Genomic DNA, 21486 nt, shown 5'->3' with positions numbered 1-21486 from the left:
GTGGTCATTCAGTGCCATGTGCTTGGTAACCTACATTCTATTTGTGTGTTGTCGTTTTGTATATTAAGATTGTTTATTAATAGGATTTGTTCCATATTTTATTACAGTCAGTGGCAACAGCAATGAGGCATGAAGATCATCTTGCAGTCTCAACTGATTTGTCAGGACATCAGCGTGTTAACAGGGGTACTAACCCTCGTTACAGCAATAACACACAAGTTACAAGTCCCAGTGCAAAGTAACTGCTTCAAACACTGCAAACAGTACACATAATGGAAGCTAGAATATAGTGTTTTGGTATGTGCAGCATATATACCGGTAGCAATTTTGTGACACAGTGTTTGATTTTGCATGGATTGGAAGAGAACGCATATGACCAAATTTTCCACTAAATTCATTTTTAGCTCTATAAAGACGTTGGTCAGAATTGCTGGTTAAACAAGTGCAAGGAAGAACATTAAGTCTGTGCTAAGAAATGAAATATTTTGGAAACTGATTAATGTGAAGCAAATTCAAGTTTGTCTGGTATTGTGACAATGAATTGGAATGACAAATGAGTTGTGATTGGGAACTTTCGTTAGATGATATAAGAATAACACAAGGGACAATGATTTTTGAGGAATAATCCTTAGCTAAAAGTGTCGTATAGAGAAAACAGTTCATTCATATTATATTGAGTGAATCATCATCATCACATTATTTATTTTCTGGAGAGTTGCCATTTACGTCGGAAATAGCATCATATGCCAGCATATGAGATAGTGACACTGTGGGAGGTTCATGTAGCTTTGAAACAGAGAAAGTGTTAAATACATTAATTCATAAGAAGTAATTGACAAATTACAGACAAGAAGAAAGTGGACATTTTTTTTCCATGTGAATGAACTTTTCAGTTCATAGAAAATTCATATGTTATTGGCAACATACAGATTCTGTTATATTGTGTTGGTGTGTAATATAATAGAAAAGAGCGTATCTGAACAGAAACTTTGCATTAATATAGACGATTTTGACACTTCTCTACTGAGAGAATGTAAAATATTCGTACTTAACTTCAGAAAATACCGTACAATCACATACCATATAAAATTCTAATGATATTTGTTCTGAAAATGATCAGAATTTTCCTCGATTTCAGAGTGCTCATTTTTACTTAGATTTTATTTGCCATAATACCTGTGCATAGGCTGAAGAGAAGATGAACATTATAAAATCATTGTTTATTTCCATATTTACATATAACTGAAGAGGGACTAGTGTAAGAATTACAGATTTTTTCTACATGTTCATTGATTGACACAACACAACTACAAGTTGAGCATGATCTAGTGTGAACTTTGCTGTGCATTCTCCACAAAATTTACCAGAAAATTTCTAATTTTCTAATATTGCTTATGTCAGTAACAGGCACTTTTAAACGAAGTATCCTCACATCTTATAGTTAAGATACAATGCATAAAGAGTTGTGATTTTTGATAAATTTTCTTTTATTGTGATGATAAAAAATTGTTGCTATGAAATAACATTAAGAATGTTATATCTTTGACAGATTTTTAGGAATCATACAAATTGTGCTTTGTGCAGGGTTTGAGAATGTTAAATTGTCCCCATTTTCAAAGTTTGTTCATTGCAGTGGACATAGATATTTCACTAATATTAACACATTATGTTTGTGTTATCTCCACTCGTATCATACCTTTAACTTCCTCTACTACATGCTGGGGAGTTACTATAACAGTGCTGAGCTTAAGTACTTTGCACTGCTTTACAACAGGGCAATGGAATAAGATAACACATAGTCACATGTGTTCTTACTAAATTCGTACTGTCTCATTTAGAAGTTTGCTTATCCAAAGATTCAGTGTAATATAGTGAGTAAACTGTTCTAAAAATGAAAACAAAGTTACAGGATTGTTACTGTCAGTGTAATATTGGAGTCTGTATTTCACCAGAAAAATTGGCAGTCTGTTTAAAAGCTTAGAAACATGATATAGTTTCTTTCTACAAATAAGAGTGCATTTACTTATTTCTTTCACAAATAATGTAATAATAAAGTATCAAAATGAAAGAAATAATGAGTATTACATTTCAGAGTTCAGTTATAATTTAGTAATGCTTTATGAAAGAATGTTTTGTGTCATGAGGTCCCTGCAAAATTCTCATTTTCTGTGCATTTTGAACTTATCAATTTAATAATTCATTGTCCTGTTTACATGTTACTTTCAAACTTTATTACATGTAACCATATTTGCTATTAATCTCCAGTTCCTATGTGATATATATAGTGAATTTTTTATTTCACAAAAATAAAATTGTATTGTGCTCCTCTTGTACAGTTATATTCATGAAAATTACACATCGTGTGGGGAATGATTATGCATGACAATGCTGTATTGCTAGATCTAACGTGATAAAACACAAAAATCTATATTTCGTGTAACAATAAATTGCAGCACCAAACGAACAAGACACATTCATTATGCTTGTAACTTTTTTTCATTTTCATTTCATTTATTGTATCCATAGTTCTTACATTAGCATTGAAGCTTTAAAATGTGGAACAAGTCAAGAATTGTACAATTTCTTGGCGAGGTATGGTTGTAACGACACAATATTTATAAAAAAAAAAAATGAACATATGGAAAGGCAGCTCCTTTACTTGCCATTCATAGACAACATAGCTTGTTGATATCACCATATTTTTCTCTTTCCCATGCAGAATCTTGACCCAGCCGTTAAACTCATATACAGGGTGAACCGTAAGTAATGTCATTAATTTCAAGGGGTTATTCCTTGAGTAATTTAAAACAATAAAGTTTAATACAATTTTACTCCTTCGTGCTTCCTTTCTGAGAAAAAAATTATTTTATATGAAATATTATATAGCGTATTTTGGGAAAGCTATTGAATTAATTCCCAATATGCTCAGTCAGTTTGAGAGAGGAGTACATACATACATACATACATAAGTGTTCTGCCTATGGCAGGTCTTTCACTGCAAACCCAGCATTCTTCAATCTTTCCTATTTTCTGCCTTCCTCTTAGTCTCCGCATATGATCCACATATATAATGTCGTCTATCATCTGATATCTTTTCTGCCCCGAACTCTTCTTCCGTTCACCATCCTTCCAGTGCATCCTTCAGTAAGCAGTTTCTTCTCTATCAGTGACCCAACCAATTCCTTTTTCTCTTTCTGATCAGTTTCAGCATCAGTCTTTCTTCACCCACTCATTCCAAAACAACTTCCTTTCTTATTCTGTCTGTCCACTACACACATTCCATTCTTCTTCATATCCACATTTAAAATGCGACTATAACAATGGACAACAGCCAAAAAGTTACGGAAACAAAATTAGTCAGAAATCGCTTATGACGAATATGACAGTAAAAATGGATGCAGTGGTCTGGTTTCCAATGTATAACATATGTCTGGGATTACTCATTTCAGAAAGAGTGTCAGTGGTTTCTCAGTCAAGGTTACAGCAAAGCCCTTACACAGGAGATGTGGAGATAGATTTATGATCCTGAAGAGTTGTATTTGCTTGTAAATGACTATTGGTTTAGTTAGATACAAGACATTGCTAAGTGGAGACCGGTTTTCGTCTTTCTTTTGAAGTAAATTCATAACATTTTGTAGTGCTATGCTTAACAATATATGCGTCTCTTTTGCAAGCAGACTTATTTTTAATTCTGCATAGTGATAAATCTCTTATGTGATAGAAATTAATATGCTACGTAAGTGTATAAATAGTGCTGATAATTTTTGTTATATTTGTGGAAAGTGACTTTTGCAATGCTAAAGCAAAATATACTCCATTAATAAAGAAATCAGACCATCTATTTTGGATGCAAAATAGGGGATCAAGATAAAAGCTGGGCCCACCATATGTTGCAATGGCTGTTCTACAAATTTCTGGTTAGTGATTCTTCTTGGCTAACAAAAAGGGTTTACAAAATGGTGCTGTTTCCTTTGTGAATGGGACAGCCGGGCTAAGACTTTGCACTACAAAAGGAAAGACTGGCCTCTTCAACTGGAACCAGGAACGAAGAACATAAAGCAGCAGCCATTGATTGAATCTAGAAAAATTTTGCTCCCTCTGTTACACATCAAACTGGGACTGACTAAAAATTTCGTAAAAGCATTGGATCGTGATGGACCAGAGTTCAGATATTTACACTCAAAATTTTCAAGGATAAGTACAGCTAAAATTAAAGAAGGAATTTTTTATAGGACCCCAAGTCAGGGAACTCTTTTCAGATCAACATTTCGATGGACTTCTGACAGAAAAGAACTTGCTGCTTGGGAATCTTCCAGAAAGGTCTCCTCGGATTTCCTAGGGAACTGTCGTGCGCCAAAGTATAGGCACAGACTAGTTAGTATATACAGTCACGAAGCTTGAGGCGATGAGAGTACTAGGAACAATAGACTGTGCCGGTACTATTTTGCATTGTCTGTGATGAGGCGATTGTAGCGATCCTAGTGGTTAGCAACTATCTATGGATGCACATTCCCTATGTATTGAGCTTCGTGGCTGTATATACTAGACTGTGGTATAGGATAACTTGTTGCTGGCTTATCATCAAATGGGGTAAAATATGTCATTGAAGATACACTTTCTCCACTCGCATTTGGACTTTTTCCCTGAAAATTGTGGTGCAGTTCTGATGAACATGGAGAGCGCTTTCACCAGATGAATTTCAACATTCAAAAGATGATACCAGGGTAAATGGAGTACATCCATGTTAGCTGAATATTGCTGGTCAATGGTGAGGGATGCTCCCGAGGTCCAGTATAGCAGACAAGCTAAAAGGAGACGTCTGTAATAATAATTGAGGTAAGCTCAGCCGAAAATGTTTAGGTAAATACAATTTCTTCCTATTAATTTCTTTCCAAATTACAAGAAAACTAGACCACATCTGACAATTTTATTGCCATATTCATATTCAACATGAAAAAATACATTGAATTCCAGTGTTTTTGTTTCCGTAACAGAAAATAGTTAAATTTTGTTGCCCAGTGTAATAAATGACTGAACGAATTTTAGTTTTGTCCTTTAAATGTGCAGAAATTTGATCCAAACCAATGTAAGTTTTTGTTCTCCAAAAGAATTTTAAAACCTGGTGTGCTGTGACAACACTGTAAAGCTGCCTGGAGAGATACAGCTCGCATATGCAAGAAATGGCTGAAACAAGGAGAAATGGAAACATTATTGCTTTTAAGTATGGCTCGGGAAATTTGATTTCTTGTATGTAAGTTTACCGATTACTACTTTAAAAGTTAAAGTGGGAGGAAACTATTTCAAACTGACTGAAGAAAATGCTCGTAATACAACAAAAGGAGATTGTTTAAATCATTATAACGTAAAATAAGATTTTCTTATTGGCTGTGTTCACCGAATATTTAATTAAAAATAATTTTTTTTTGTACTCCAGCATTATAAACATTCTTTATCGTTTGTGAAAATCGTGCATAATTAGCCACATTATCATCGTGCTAGTGCTGTACCATTACCATGACAACTAAAACGTCATGACTTCTGTTAAGAAGACATAACTTGTATCTAAAGTTAACATTATGAAATGATTTGCCAGTGCTATATATTTAATATACCAAATTAGTCATAGTCTTTCTTCATAGATCATGATAACAAACTACACATCATTACAAATCTGATATTATTTCTTTATCAATATTGTTTTATAATGCTGTCGTACAAAAAAGTAGCTTATGAAACTCACTTATAATGTTATACAATTATTACATCCATAAAAGTATGAATCACACTATGTGCACTTAGTAAATTATAACATTATAAACTTGTTTCATAATACTAATATTATAATTTTGTTCGTTACTTTAACGTAAAATAAGCATATCGTATTTTTATTTTTTTCCTTTAGAGATTGAAATGTTTTAAAATTTTGTTTATATAACGTGAAATATGCATCATTATTGTTTACAGTCTCTAGAATATTCAATTGAAATGGGAGTGTAGAAAATATATTTTTTAATCTTTTCACTTTAGCTTGAAATGAGCATGTCTTATTGTCTGTGTTGTCTGAACATTTAATTAAATTTAGATTTTAGAGTTTATTATAAATTTTCCAAGTTTTTCTTTAACGTGAAATGAGCATGGTTCATTCTCCATTCTCTAACACAGTTTAAACACAACAATTAAACGGTATATCGTCTGTATTTTTTCTTGGGAGTTTAAAAACAATGACCTTCAATGACATTGACCCTCAACAAGCCAGGTGAAAGGTTTGTTCAAAGCATCAGAACTCAATGTGTAGCCTACTGCCTGCTGGTTGCAGCATTGCAAGATATCATAATTCGTGTATTTTAAAAAGCACGTTTTTCTGGAAAACTATTCAAAACATAGCAAAATAGTATTTAACTTTTTTGTTGCTCTTTACTCGAGAAATCATCCACCAGAATTAATGACATTACTTATGGTTCACTCTGTATATACAGAGAGAGAGACAGCAAAAAGTTACCGCACTATGCAGGGGATGTCAGGGAACAGATTGCCTGCATCCATTGCTCGACTCACTGGCAAGCTGTAGTAGTGTGAGTGGGTGTTCGATTTCATTATAGTAGACCTAAAATTCCCGAGTGGTGGAGATGGAGTGTGCAGGCAGGGGGAAGCATACAGAGTGTTTAGTTGATGAGTGGAGTGTTTGTTGAGCACACTTTATTACGTAGTGTTGCATTAGTACACTTGTTATTGAACATTATTTGTGTTCGCTATCAACGGTTACATATAGTATTGCACAATGGATATTTCTAGTTGAGACATTTCTTCTAAAGAAGAAATTCTATGACAGTACTCTTCGCAAGTTTCTATGTCAGTTCTGGGATGCTTCAATGCATTCAAGACAATACATAACCAAGTTCTTCATAAAATGGCGAGAAACGGTCTGTTTGAAACAAAAAGAGAGAATCGCAGAAGTGGATATTAACAGATGTTGCAGATATTCAAGCAAGAATTGAAACCACCTCTAGGAAACCTTCATGCCGATTGGCGCAGAAGTTTCGTATTTCACGAAGTTCGGCATTACGGGGACTGAAAATGCTACACTTTCATTCTTACAAAGTGTCAGTGGTTCATCAGTTAACACAACAGGATCCAGCTGCCCTCGTAATTTTCTGCTGGTGGATGCTGCAATCTGTCCATGATAGTATTGTCGATCCTTCTCTTTTAATTATGATGGATGAAGCTTATTTCCGTTTAAGTGGGTATGTGAATTCTCAGAATTCAAGATATTGGGATACTGACAATCTTCATGTAGTGCATGAAACTCCTCTTCATGATCAGAAAGTCGGTGTTTGGTGTGACATTACTGCACGCAGTTCATTGGCCCTATTTTCTGTAATGATACCATTAACTCGGAATGATATGTGCAAAACACACTGCAGCCATTTTTTGAAATGTTGACTGAGGAAGAAAAGCAATATGCCTACTTCCAACAGGATAATGTCACTGCTCATACAGCTCAGAATTCAATGCATGCATTAGAACAGGTGTTCAATGAGTGAATAATTAGTTGTGGACTGTGGCCCCCTCGTTCCCCCGATTTAAGTGCCTGTGATGTTCATTTGTGGGGAACTTTAAAACAGAAATGTACAAGAACAATCCACATACTCTTGAAGCCCTGGGGAAAGAAATCAGATGAGTAATAACTGAAATTTCAGAGGCAGAGATACAAATGTTTCGGAATTTAACTCAATGCGTTTGTATCGAGAATGTTGGACATAATTTTCAACACCTGCTGTGATGAAAGGTAAGATCTACATCAGTTTTCAACTTCATTCATTCATTAGATAATTCTTAACTAGTAATTTAGACCTACCGTAATGAAATTAAACGCCCACCCATGCTGCTACAGCTTACCAGTGAGTCAAGGAATGGATTGTGAGCAATCTGTTCCCTTATGTCCCCTGCATAGTGCGGTAACTTTTTGTTACTTGTCTCTATATATATTTTGCGTCAATTGAAAATTTATTGCCACTGGAGAACATCATAAAATGGCCTATTGTATATTACAAGTACACTGCCATCAACTTTCATTACTATAATGAATTAATATGACACACTCATTTTTAGACTATTATATAGGGTAAATCTACCCATCATCACTATTTATGGATTAAAGAAGACTACATGTTCTATGTAATTAATCATTAGGCTTCAGTCCATGAACATCTTAAGAATACTTTTAATAGTATTGACTATAGCTTTGTATTCATAAGATAACATTTAGTACCATAAAGACAGAGCAGGATAAGTGTGTTAGTATTGAGTGATCATGTTGTGTTTGAAAATTACACCTGTTCTTTTTCTTGATGCTAGTGTGCTTAGCTCTGTCAGTTACAGGATAAGAATATCAGGATGATTCACAACAACACAATATAAGGAGTTACAGTTCTTAAACGTGACAGTTTTTTATTGAACACCTGCCATTTGTTTCTGTAAAGATGCTTTAAAAATTTACCATGATCTCAATGCCTCTATCTTGTGGAATTTCTGAGTGTATCTTGTATATTGTGTTGAACAGGACATTCAGGAATCATCCACAAGGAAATCAGTTCTTGCTTTCATTTGGTTCCATTGAACATTTCGTTCTCCCATGGTCACATATTTCTATCTGGCAATGGTGAAAGTCTCTTTCTATATATATATATATATATATATATATATATGTATTTCTTTTTTTTTATTTTACAGATCAATTTATTCTTTTTTATTGGCTGATTCTTGAGGAACTATAATTATAAGTAGATGTCTGAATTTGCATATAAAGTAAGTGTGTGCGTGTGCATGTGTGTGCGTGCGTGTGTATCTTGTGATTCTGTATGAGTATTTTATTTTTTAAAATGTGACTTTATTTGAATGTGGCAGTTTGTGTTTTATGATTTCTTCATTGACAGGATGTGTGTTATGTCTTCAAAGTGCCCAAATGAAATATTTATTTAAGATATTAAATTTACAGTTAAGTGAATAGTTCATAATATGAACGTAATATTATATGAATATATATTATATAAACATAAATTGGAATTATACTGAAAACTCTGAAGCATGTAATCGGTAATTTCAAATACCATTTAAATTTGCGAAAAAATGTTGGCTTCGATCTGGCCACAGAGTTGGTGAGAAGAGAGAATTTCGCATGACATCAGTCTTTCCTCTGTTGCATAGAGGCATTGACATTCTTTCATACAAAGATATACATAGAGAACAACGCTCATACACTTATCAGCACTTGGCTACACATATAAATAATTTCAAAATAAATGTTCATGTTCACTTTGTATCACTTAAATAATCATGTCATAATTTTCATCCTTCTTTGACTGTGTACAAAGAAAAATGGCTTCAGAAACTCAGAAATTAACGAAGACAATTTTATGTATAAATTTTATCTGCAGGCCATTTAATTTGTATTGACGCGAGAAATAAAGAACTGTCACATTCACAGCATACTATTTTCAGCAAGAATGACTTATGTGATGATTTTTTGTAACTGATGTATCATAGTGAAAGAGCTAATAATATAATATTGTAGATAAAATTTTCACAAATATTGATGAATAAGTACAAATAAGAATTACTCTAGTTAGTGTAGCCTTGAATTGTGTTCTCTTGCCACAACTGTTTGATGACATTTGTCACACACACTGTATTTTATTATGTCTGTATTACTTGCTTCATTATATTTTCTGAGCTAGATCATTGGATGTAAACAAGTGCAAGACATTGAATGAATTCGACTTATACTGAAGTAATTCAGCACATGAGGTATTAAATCATCTTGTTGGCATAATGTGTGTTGAATGCGTTCATTTGGGATCTTATAATAAAGGTACATACGATAAAAATTGTCTTGAGTGCTTGGTTAGTGATGTGTTTCTTAAGTAGCTCTGTTTCACTGAATTCTGTTAGGGATGACATGTTTGGAAAATCATAATAAAATCAACTGTAATTTTTGTAAAAAAAAAAGAAACGAAAAGAAAGAAAAAAGAGAAAGAAAGAAAAAGAAATATATATATCACTTCTTGTCTACAAGAATTTTAAGAATTGGTTCACTGCCAGTTGGGACAGTTTTGTAGAGAATTCAGTTTTATTATTCAAAGGCTAATTGTTTTCTTCTTTTTGAAAAATATCTTCATGTGTAACTTGTAATATGTTAGGAACATTCTCAAAAAAAATTAATAATAATGAAACAAAAGAATGAGATAAATAAAAATTCATTGAGTATATGTGTGCATTTTCATATATTATTTGTTGGGGTGCTTAATTTACCCATACGTCTTTAGTGACTATTTAGTTGCCTGTTATGCTTTTGCAGTGATGTGTTTGAAACATATATAAAAGTAATAAATTCCTTCCAGGATAGTTCATAAATAATATAATCCTTTCCCGTATGTGCGTTTTATTTACAGTATTCCTTATTACCATCTGCCTATGTTGCATATCAAAATTAGTGTAGAAAGTTACAATTTGAGAAAATTTTACTTCCAAAATTAACACTGTGAAAAGTATTTAAGAAACAATTGGACTACTGATAATATCTGAGATTTATATTTGTGCAATGATTCACTCAGGTTTTCCAGTCAAATGTAAAATTACTATGACTAAAACAGTTTATGTATGGTAATTAAATTCGTCCTCTTTTTATTTTTTACAAGCGAAATCTGATATACATAAGATTATTAAGTTTGAATATTTATCATTGGCCTCAGCATAGCTCAGTCGGTTAAGGTACTTTCTTGCCGATCCAGAGTTGCACTCAGGTGTGGGTTCAATCCCTGCTTGAGCTGATTATCTGGTTGGTTTTTTTCCGAGGTTTTCCCCAACTGTAAGGTGAATGGCGGGTAATTTATGGTGAATCCTCGGCCTCATCTCGCTGTCACCAATCTCATCAGTGCTAAATAATCTAGTAGTTAATACAGCGTCATTAAATAACAAAGTAAAAAAAAAAATATATATATACACATACACACACGATATATTTATCATTTCATTAGTCACCAATGTAGATCAGGTGGTAGTGCATTTGCCTGCTGGACTGATTACTTGGTTGCATTTATTCCGAGGTTTTCTACAACTGTAAGACGAATTTCAGGTAATCTATGGTGAATCCTCAGTCTCATCTCATCACTAAATCCATCGATGTTTATTTTTATTTTATTGGGTTATTTTACGACGCTCTGTCAACATCTAAGTTATTTAGCGTCTGAATGAAATGAAGGTGATAATGCCGGTGAAATGAGTCCGGGGTCCAGCACTGAAAGTTACCCAGCATTTGCTCGTATTGGGTTGAGGGAAAACCCCGGAAAAAACCTCAACCAGGTAACTTACCCCGACCAGGATTCGAACCCGGGCCATCTGATTTCGCGGCCAGACACGCTGACCGTTACTCCACAGATGTGGACTCCATCGATGTTAAATAACTCAGTATAGTTGATATGGCATTATTAAATAACCAAGTAAAAAAATTGTATGTATATATTTAGCATTGGTAAACCTCATTTTTACTAATGGGCTTTTTTATAAGAATTCTTCTTCTTCTTCTTCTGATTTAAGGGTATTAAACTATAACACTTGGGCACAAAAGGCCCATTGTGCACCCCATAAACTGGAAACCAACCCAGAAGACCACAATGTGACACAAGCCTTGCAGTACTACTGGGTTTAATTTCCTGAAATTCCTCAGAAGACAATATATGTTTTCAGAGATAACGATGTCTGATTTGGCTTAAACCTGAGCAATTCAGCAAAATGTGAGGTGATGGACTTTTTATAGGAATTAAAATATCACTTGAAAATTTAAAACTGTGTCAAATAGTACACTCTGTTTTATTTGTCACTGAACAAGCAATTAATAATTAAACTGATCATTGTGTTAATAAACTCCAGTCTCATAATGTTGAGAAATAATGCAAGACCATTTATAAGGGAGTAGAAGAGTTTGGAAAAATGCTTAAATCTTTCATAAAAATAACAATCTTCAAGCCTGGAATTTGCACCAGTTACTAGGACTGATTTAATTTCATTCACTATACAGTCATTCTAGGCTTAATCATAATACTGGTTGAGAATGTTCCGAAATACACTACTGTTTATTGAAACTGCTTATACAAAACGAAACGTGACCAATTTGACAGACTTTGTGTTCGTGGCACCTGTTGGTTAGAGGAGTAAATGACTTAGCAACTCTGCTGCGTTTTTTGTTTTGGAGAAAAATCTGCCTGCTACATAAATAATATAGAAATGTTAGATAAAAATAGTGACAACAGTGCTGTCCCATGCATTGGGTGTATGGTAGTTGTAGTGGAGTGTATAACGTAAGAATGATGGTGGGCCTTATATGTTTATGTAGCAATGGGCAATATCGTAAATTGCAGGACAGATCAACATTTAACGACATGTTTACTAAGTGGAGCAATGCTCGTGGATTACAATTGAGGCTGTGAGAGATCGTGACGAAAAAGATTGTTTTCAGAGACTATATGAAGCATAGTCATATCGAACATTAGCATGATATGTGCAAACATTTCGCAATGGCAAGGAAACTGCCCAGGATACACGATGCACAGGATAACCAAGCACACAGTTTAACTTCTTGCTTCCTTGCTGGAGTTTGATCTCAGGCGAACTGCACGTGAATTAGGCTCGAGATAGGATTCTGTCATGAATTGAATTGAATTGAATTTAAAAAGGGGAGGGCTATGACAGCCCTAGCACTGTGACCTGAAAGATCTATTGTGCATCCCCGTCATAATATCCTAACAGTCCAATAGTTTGATATTCTTAATGAACTGGATCAAACTATGGACTGGGACAGTTGATAGCTCTTCAAGCTTTGGAAAATGTTTCCAAAGATGAGAGCTCTTTGATGGGCGAGTGCATTGCAGTCGCACAATAGATGAGCTACAGATTCATCTCCCTGCGAACAACGAGTACAGACTGGTTTGATATTATGTCCCATCCTGTGCAGGTTCTTCTTGAGGGCACAGTGTCCTGTGAGAAATGCAACTGCCCAGCGGAGCTGTTTCTTTCTCAATTTTAACAGGTCACCTTACCTGCTTTTATTAAAATCTCTTATGAGGGCCTTTGAGTGTCTGCCTGCAGCCCTCACTTGAGTTCTAGTAGTTTTTGTGTTTCTTGAGAGCCCAGTCCCTGATAATGTGCTTTATTGGTCTTAGATATATGGGTAGTCCCAGTACAGGCTCAGGTCTTATGAATGGGATCTCGGTTCCCTTTTTGGCAGCCTCATCTGCTCTCTCACTATCCCGAATCCCTGCATGTCCCAGCACCCATTTCAGTTGAACTGTGTTACGTTCAGCCAGTATCATGAGGGACTCGCAGAATTCCGATTCCAGTTTTGACTTAACCAAGGGGGCTTCAAGTACCTTAAGTACCGCTTGGCTATCTGAAAGTATAAGAATTTGTCTACGATTGTAGCCCTTCCTAATTCTTTCCCTGACACTGGCTAAGATAGCAAAAATCTCAGCCTGAAACACTGTGGCATTGACCCAAGCTAAAAGAAAGCTTGGCGCCATTTCCAAATAATCCAGCACCAGTTCCTGACGTGGTTTTTGGGTAAGTGACTGTGAACTTATTGTCAAACGAAACCCTTGGTTCCAAGATGTCAGTTCTCATATTGAGAATACGATAAACATCTTTGTCCCAATGGAATCTGAGGTGATCCAAGTGTTCAATATTGACCACTGTTGTCTGGCAACAGATTCTATGGAATGCCATGAGGGCCTCAGCCTCAACCTGGATGTGTAACGGAGTGAGTCCTGTCAGCATTTCCACTGCTGCAGTGGAAGTTGTTCTAAATGCTCCCGTTATTGCTATGCAGAACACCCTTTGCAATTTGTTAAGTTCAGTCCTGCAGTTCCTTAACTTAACTCTTGGCCACCGCATAAGTGCGGCATAAGAGAGTAAAGGTCGTACCATAGTGATATATATCCAATATATAACCCTGGGTTTTAGATCCCCTACCTATTTCCTTTGAAATTAACTATTTGCCATACCGTAAACTCAAAAGTGAGCTAAACTTAACCACTAATATATATATATATATATATATATATATATACATATATATATTAAACTATATCAGATGCACTGGACATATTTCTAAATTTCATTTTTTCCCCTGTTTCTTAAATATTTTTTCCATTTGAAGTAACAAATACTGCTGATATCCAGGTTTAATTTCTTTCTTTATAGTCAGGTTTATCACACACAGTTTCCACACACAGTCCTAGTTTTAACTCCTTGCTCTACTTGTATCATATGTAATTTACATGCACTTCTTGTTAATGTGATGTAGATGCAAACGAATACATTTTATTGATAAAGAAATTTTAATTTCAATTAACGAAAGAAAATGTATTTATTTATATTTAAAACAGATAATCATTTGAGCTGTAAAAGGCGTACCAATAAAAGTTATGCAAATTATTATAGAAACTGAAATTAAAAAGTGGCCCTTTACTGTTTGAGAAATTAATACTGTACGTTGTTTGGCACATGATAATTACTGGGGAAGCTACGACCCAGACAACAGGAATTTAATAATACAATCTGGATTCATTCAAAAAGTAAAAATTTCACAATAGAATTATATAATACTCCATCAATTCCAGAAAAATTGTTAACACCACGATCCCCATTTGAATGCTGTGACATACAAATATAATCAATTCTTCAACTTTTGGAAAATATGAAAGAAAAGTCAGCCTGGTTGGCGTAGTTGGTATAGCACTGGCCTTCTATGCCCAAGGTTATGGGTTCGATTCTGGGCCAGGTTGATGGCATTTAAGTGTGCTTAAATGCGACAGGCTCATGTCAGTAGATTTACTGGTATGTAAAAGAACTCCTGCAGGATAAAATTCCGGCACACTTGCGATGCTGATATAACCTCAGCACTTGGGAGTGCTATTAAATAAAAACATAACATTTATAAAAGAAAAGGAACACAAATACAAAAATATTAACATTATTAGCATTAGAATCTATGAATACAATAAATAAATAAAAAAAAATCAGAGTGGTTACACATTTACACAGATGGATCTCGGTAACAAAATAACGGAATATTGCTGGGGCAGTATTTGTGAGCTTGTCTTTACCTTACATTAGGAGAACACTCTACAGTACACTACAATGGTCAATTAGATGGTATTAATGCCACTCTGCAATAATTAATTTATAGAATAAATTTATTTAGATACCAAAGTAGCCACATCTTGTGATTAAAAATCTACAATTCATGTTATGTTTTAGAAGGCAAGTAAGTCTGAGAAATCTATATCAAAATTTAAATTTCTACAAAAAGAGCATTTTATTAATTAATTAATCACTCACAATAGGTAACAATTGCTAATATAGCGAAGGTACAGCTCATGCATTTTATCAAGACACTCGCGATGTGCAGTACAGGAACAACGTTTCTGTGGAGGGCGTAGGAGTAGAAGGGAAGGTTGAGTGGGTGTCTATCGAATTCAAGACAAAGGCTAACCCATTCCCCTATAATTCGTAAGTAAACTCATCCGATCTCGTGCGAAGCTCTGTAGGAAGAGTGGGGGAATGTCTTGACAAAATGCATGAGCTGTATACCGTTTTGGAATACTGGTAATGGTTAGCATGTCTGACCATATAACGAGCTGGACCAGATTCAAATCCTGGTTGAGACAAGTTACTTGATTGTGTTTTTCGCAGGTTTTACCTCAACCAATTGAACCAAAATTGTTGGGTAACTTTCAGCATTGGACCATGGACTCATTTGGCCATAATTTATTCACATATCATCATCATTACCAAAGCCCGGGCCAAGTTCATGGTGTTGTATTCTAATAACAAATATCATTCACTGGAGTGGTAAGTACAATAAACCTCAGGCTGTGGTGCAAGTCTTTGGGATCCCCCTTCATAAAAGGAAAAAAAGTATTAGCAAAGGGTAACTCCTTAGTTGTCCACTGCTGTGAAGTAATGGTTAGCACGTCTGTCAGTGAAACAGGCGAGCCTAGGTTCAATTTTTGGTTGAGACAAGTTACCTGGTTGGGGTTTTTTTCCGGGGTTTTCCCTCAACCAATTGAAGCAGAATTGTTGGTTAATTTTGGCGTTGGACCTCAGACTCATTTCGCCATCATTAATTCACATATCATCATGACCATCCTTATCATAACCCGGGTTAAGTTCACAATGCAGTGTGCTGTAGGCCTACTTGTACAAGAGCGCGGCCGTTGGGCTACCCAGTCATTCACAGAATAAGCCTTAGGCTGAGTGCAAGCCTTTGGGTCCCTCCTCTGTGTAAGAGTAAGAGAAAAAACTACTTAGTTTTATTTAAGCAAAGCCATTAACTTGCTCGTCTTTTATTTTCTAAGCGTTTATAAAAGTGGAATATTTTAGTATTAGAAGTACAGCTTTTACATTTTTAAGTATTTTTGTAGTACTAGTACCTACAAAGGTACAAAAAGGTATACCCGTCACATGCCATGAAGGCACTTGGGAGGGGGGGGGGCAGGGGGCATGAAGGTAGAGCCCCATGCTTTCCATGACCTCGGCTTTTAATCTTAAACTGAGGGAGAGCAATTGGCCTCCTTGTCCCTCCCCCGCCCCCAAATGACGCCACTGGCTAATGCCTTTAGCTAAATTTAAATTTTAGAAATTTGGAAATCAGTGCAGAAACACTACCACTAAAATCCACTCTTAAAACTGACACTAGCAGTACATGCATGAAAGCAGCTTTTCTCCTACGGTGTCTTTATTGTAATAACAGCTAAATGCTTATTGCAATCTGCCACGTCAAATATGTCACGTTATTGGCAGCAGCGTGCAGCCGACTTGGGTCGACCCAATTGTTTAGTTCAGTGGTTTTTTTTATGTCAGTTGTGGTATAATAATTGAATGATTATATATTGACCGAGGATTTATTTTAATGCATTATCTCTACGCATTGTTTTCTGAAGATTGTGAAACTGTTCGATACTCTAAAACGGATGTTGATTCAAGTCATGAACATGCACACTGTTTACGTCAACAAAGAAAGTCTGATTTTGTGTTATTAATTTATACTAGGGTTCTGCGTTATTAATTTATACTGTAAAATGAAACAGACATCCTTTTCTGTTCACTGTCTAATAAATATGTGTGAATTTACATGCACCTGAATTTACATTGATAAATTTGAGGTATACAACGTCAGTATGTGTAATGTAGAGGTTAATGTTTAACGTTGCAGTGTTGTTAAAAAAGTAATGGTATTCATGTTAAAAACAGTGTAAAAATGCCTCATCAAAAGATGCTGGCAAAAACTTCTCGCATTGTGGCCCTGTGTTCAGTAGCGAACTTCATCAACGCGGCAGATCGTGTTATTATGCCAATAGCTATTGTGCCGATGACCGATGAATTCAAGTGGAGCTTGCATTGGCAGGGATGGATCCTTTCAGCCTTCGCATTTGGTTACTTCACAAGTCAGGTAATATAATTTATTTTGTTATTATATTTTAGTCATTTTATTAAAAGGTTGTTCTCCAGAAAAGCTATAGGCCTATACTGACAAAGGCACAATTTTTTTTCTTCATTAGCTTTTGTGAGATTGATATAGTGATAAACACGTGGTTTTAGGTGTCGGCCACAAATACTTTCCAATGTAAAAATCATTTGATACCTGAAAATTGTAATGCACATGTACTCTTGTAGCCTCCCCCCCCCCATTACCAGTATAAGACTCGAGAGGTCCATGACCCAAAACTATGGAAACGGACCATTTCCCTAGTAATTCGTCCTGGACCTCTCGCATGTTATGTTGGTAATTAGTAGAGGAGGAAGGTTCGCCAGTAGAACTACTCTAAAGAAGGCATATCTCACTTCCCCCTCTACGAATTACTAGCGAAACGATACGTTTCCCCAATATTAAGTTCTGTACCTCTCGAGTGTATTGTTATATTGGTAGCAAGTAGAGTGGGGGAGCTACAACAGTGTATTGAAATATAGCCTGTAAGTAAGCAAGAAACGATTTTTATGTTGAGAGTGTTTGTGGCTACTAACTAAAACCACATGTTTAGCACTATACGCGTATGATGATGATTATGATTATGTGAGCCCAGATAATCTCTGAAGGGCAAGACTTCTACTAGTGTAAAGGTGGGTCAAGTTTTCTCATATGGTGAGCCAGACCACAAGAAAACAAGCAATCTCTCTCTCTCTCTCTCTCTCTCTCTCTCACACACACACACACACACACACACACGCGCGCGCGCTTGAACTTCAAATTCTATACATCTTAGTCATTGCCAGATCTTTGGTTTCACTAACAATTTCTGAAATATTAACCTTGTGTGTGTGTGTACGTTTTTATTTATTTATTTTTTTTATTGGGTTATTTTACGACGCTGTATCAACATCTAGGTTATTTAGCGTCTGAATGAAATGAAGGTGATAATGCCGGTGAAATGAATCCGGGGCCCAGCTCGTATTGGGTTGAGGGAAAACACCGGAAAAAACCTCAACCAGGTAACTTGCCCCGACCGGGATTCGAACCCGGGCCACCTAGTTTCGCGGCCAGACGCGCTGACCGTTACTCCACAGGTGTGGACGTGTGTGTACGTGTACATACATGTATGTATATGTATATAATGTACAGTACTTTATAATTTTTCTGCAGGAAAAAAAAAAAAGAATGCTAGGAAAACAGTCGCATAATCTGCCCATCAGTTAATTGTGTGATGGATTATCGGGGTTCTGCTGTATAGGCCTTCTGTGCCTGAGGTTGATGGTAGATGTACTGGCATGTAAAATAACTCCTGTCGGACAAAATTCTGGCACGCCGATGATGCTGATACTATAGCCTCTGCAGTTGTGAGCATCGTTAAATAAACATGTTTTAAGATTTTTTTGCCCTATAAGGCGAATGGTAGGTAATTCCATGGATAATCGTTTGACTTATCTCGCGAAATACCATTTTGCTATCGCCAACACAATCTATTATATAACCACGTACTTGACAATTAATTATTAAATAGGCCTAATTGATTTGGTATACTTATAACATTCAGAACTACTCCAGTACAATCAGTAAAATTAGAATAATATTATATTGAATATTTCTTACTACTTTAAATTTGTATATGTTTTATGTGGTTTTTATTTTAATAACAGAACTAATAGTATGTTAAGTATTCAACAATGTTTAGCAGACAAAAGTGTCGTCACTGTTTCCTTTTTCTTTGCCCTATTCTGGTAGTTACATTTAGAATATCGTACATATAAGCCCTAAATAATTCTCAGTAGGTTAGTAGTTACCGTGTATGCTATTAGATTCTAACCTAATTACAGCATGTAGAAGAACACTGTCCCTGATAGAGGACTCCAGTCAATATTTGCTGGTCATTTCTCATCCACGTGAAAATTTAAACATAGCGCAAAAGTTTCATACCAGTCAACCACTGCACTTGAAACTTTATAAATTTGCTATGTAAATGTATCATCATCATCATCATCATCATCATCATCATCATCATCATCATCATCATCATCAGTGCCTTTCTTATGGAGGTAAAGTTGGTGGAACTCTGTGAATAATACATTATAGCAGACGGGGAGATGATTACTGTCCTGCAAATGGGAATTTTGTCATTTTAAACATCCTTTTCTTCTAACTTTAAGACTTTCAATGTCTGAGCAGAGTTTGAAGAAAAAATTGTTAAAAACATGATTATTAACACATTTCTCGGTTCCATAAAGAAAAATATAACAAAAAGGTGCCGAAATGCTGTTCCGCTGTTTTATATCATTGTAGGCTTTGGATCACATAAATATATACTGGAACATGTATATGTTCCGCTATGCTTCATAGTGCAGGTTTTAGGTATGCTAAATATTGGAATATTGGAAGTTCAATACTAAAATAGTAGATCTACTGACCGCTTGAAAATAGCTATGGTAAGTTTAGCAGTTATATTGAATGAAACGTTTTGAGTGGTGTTTTGGCTTTCATTATGGAGTCATTATCACGCACTATTTTAAACAAGTAGGTACTTTTTCGTGAAATTGATGAAAAATATATAATAATTACTCATGTGATATTTATTTTCATGTTGGCGGGGGGGGTTAAGGGTGAACTCAAATTAATTTTGGATGGGCTCCAGCCCACCAAAGCACCCCTGCCTGCGCTGCCTTGATATATCCTACTAATTACATAAACTACAATCATTGCAGAAATTACAGTAAACCAGCAATTATTTAAAGTGAATTATGAATGTGTGATGTACATTTTTTTAATTTTCGTGAGCGGCGTTTCTTGGGGAACAGAATTTCAGGGATTTTCCAAGTTGCCCAGAACATGAGATAATATTTGGTTATAATGGCAGGTAGACAGTTCTGAAAATGGGACAATTAAACAGTAGGTGCTGAACAGTGTGGTCACTCTCCTCGCATTTACCTACACTTGATGATCATTTTGAACTGCAGTAGTGTAAGACCTTGATTCAAAACATAATATGCTACCACTTATATGGGGCATGTCCCGGTGTCTTATTTCAGAAAGTGTTCTGTGTTCATCTTTATGCTTTTCCCTTTCATAATTTTAATCGAATGAAACAAGTGACATATTTGTTTGTAGCTTATATAGTTTCGTCTTTATATTTCCAAATCCCATTGGAAGGATGCATGCTGTCATACTTTTTAGGATGTTTTGCCCTTCCTCCTTTCCTTACCACAGTCTTTGTCATCGTCATCATCATCATCATCATCATCATCATCATCATCATCATCATCATCATAATCATCTCGGGTAGGGATCATTCTGCATTGGTGAGACTGTGGAGTAGTGGTGGAATGTTAGGTCAGGAAACAATAGTTATAGAAGTACTTTCTCTCCCCCCCCCCCCCCAAGATTTAACTAAATACATATGCTCGGAATTGATTTGTTATATATTTGTTTGTCTTCTTCACATTTGACTGTCACCCTGGTTGGCAAGTTGGTATAGCGCTGGCCTTCTATGCCCAAGGTTGCGGGTTCGATCCCAGGCCAGGTCGATGGCATTTAAGTGTGCTTAAATGTGACAGGCTCATGTCAGTAGATTTACTGGCATGTAAAAGAACTCCTGCGGGACAAAATTCTGGCACATCCGGCGACGCTGATATAACCTCTGCAGTTGCGAGCGTCATTAAATAAAACATAAAAATTTAAAAAAATTCATATTTGACTGAAATAGTTTCAAAGATTTTAACAGCTACAATGGTAGAATTTATTTAGAGATGAGTTATGTAATCTACTTAGCCTATGTCACTTTAGTAACTGTCGAAATGATATTTAGAGGCCTGTGCTATTGAGTGCTGCTTTGTTCATGATTTGAGCATCAGAAACTGCTACAGTTTTATGGGGCCTTGACAAATACTTATCTGCGAAGCAGGAAACCAAGGACAAGAAAATGGTTGATGATTTGCTTTGAAGACTTT

At 35.5% G+C, this 21486-nt stretch overlaps 2 protein-coding genes across 7 annotated transcripts in view; both read left to right on the top strand.

Annotated features, from left to right (window-relative positions):
- Positions 1-10265, top strand: part of LOC138707697 (lysine-specific demethylase 4C-like) — a 141321-nt gene extending 131056 nt beyond the window's left edge. For all 6 annotated transcript variants that reach the window (XM_069837513.1, XM_069837512.1, XM_069837509.1 and 3 more), the window contains one exon: positions 108-10265. In XM_069837513.1, the coding sequence (XP_069693614.1) occupies positions 108-242 (135 nt within the window). In that variant the 3' untranslated portion in view covers positions 243-10265. The remainder of the gene's footprint in view (positions 1-107) is intronic.
- A 6559-nt stretch (positions 10266-16824) lies between these two features.
- Positions 16825-21486, top strand: part of LOC138707696 (sialin-like) — a 42449-nt gene continuing 37787 nt past the window's right edge. Inside the window, exon 1 of the mRNA XM_069837507.1 lies at positions 16825-17503. Coding sequence (XP_069693608.1) covers positions 17312-17503 — 192 coding nt within the window. The 5' untranslated portion in view covers positions 16825-17311. The remainder of the gene's footprint in view (positions 17504-21486) is intronic.

The sequence above is a fragment of the Periplaneta americana genome, chromosome 10 (assembly GCF_040183065.1).
Source record: "Periplaneta americana isolate PAMFEO1 chromosome 10, P.americana_PAMFEO1_priV1, whole genome shotgun sequence".
In the NCBI taxonomy this organism is placed as follows: domain Eukaryota; kingdom Metazoa; phylum Arthropoda; class Insecta; order Blattodea; family Blattidae; genus Periplaneta; species Periplaneta americana.
The sequence above is the reverse complement of the archived record's forward strand: the minus strand, read 5'-3'. Positions and strand labels throughout refer to the sequence as shown.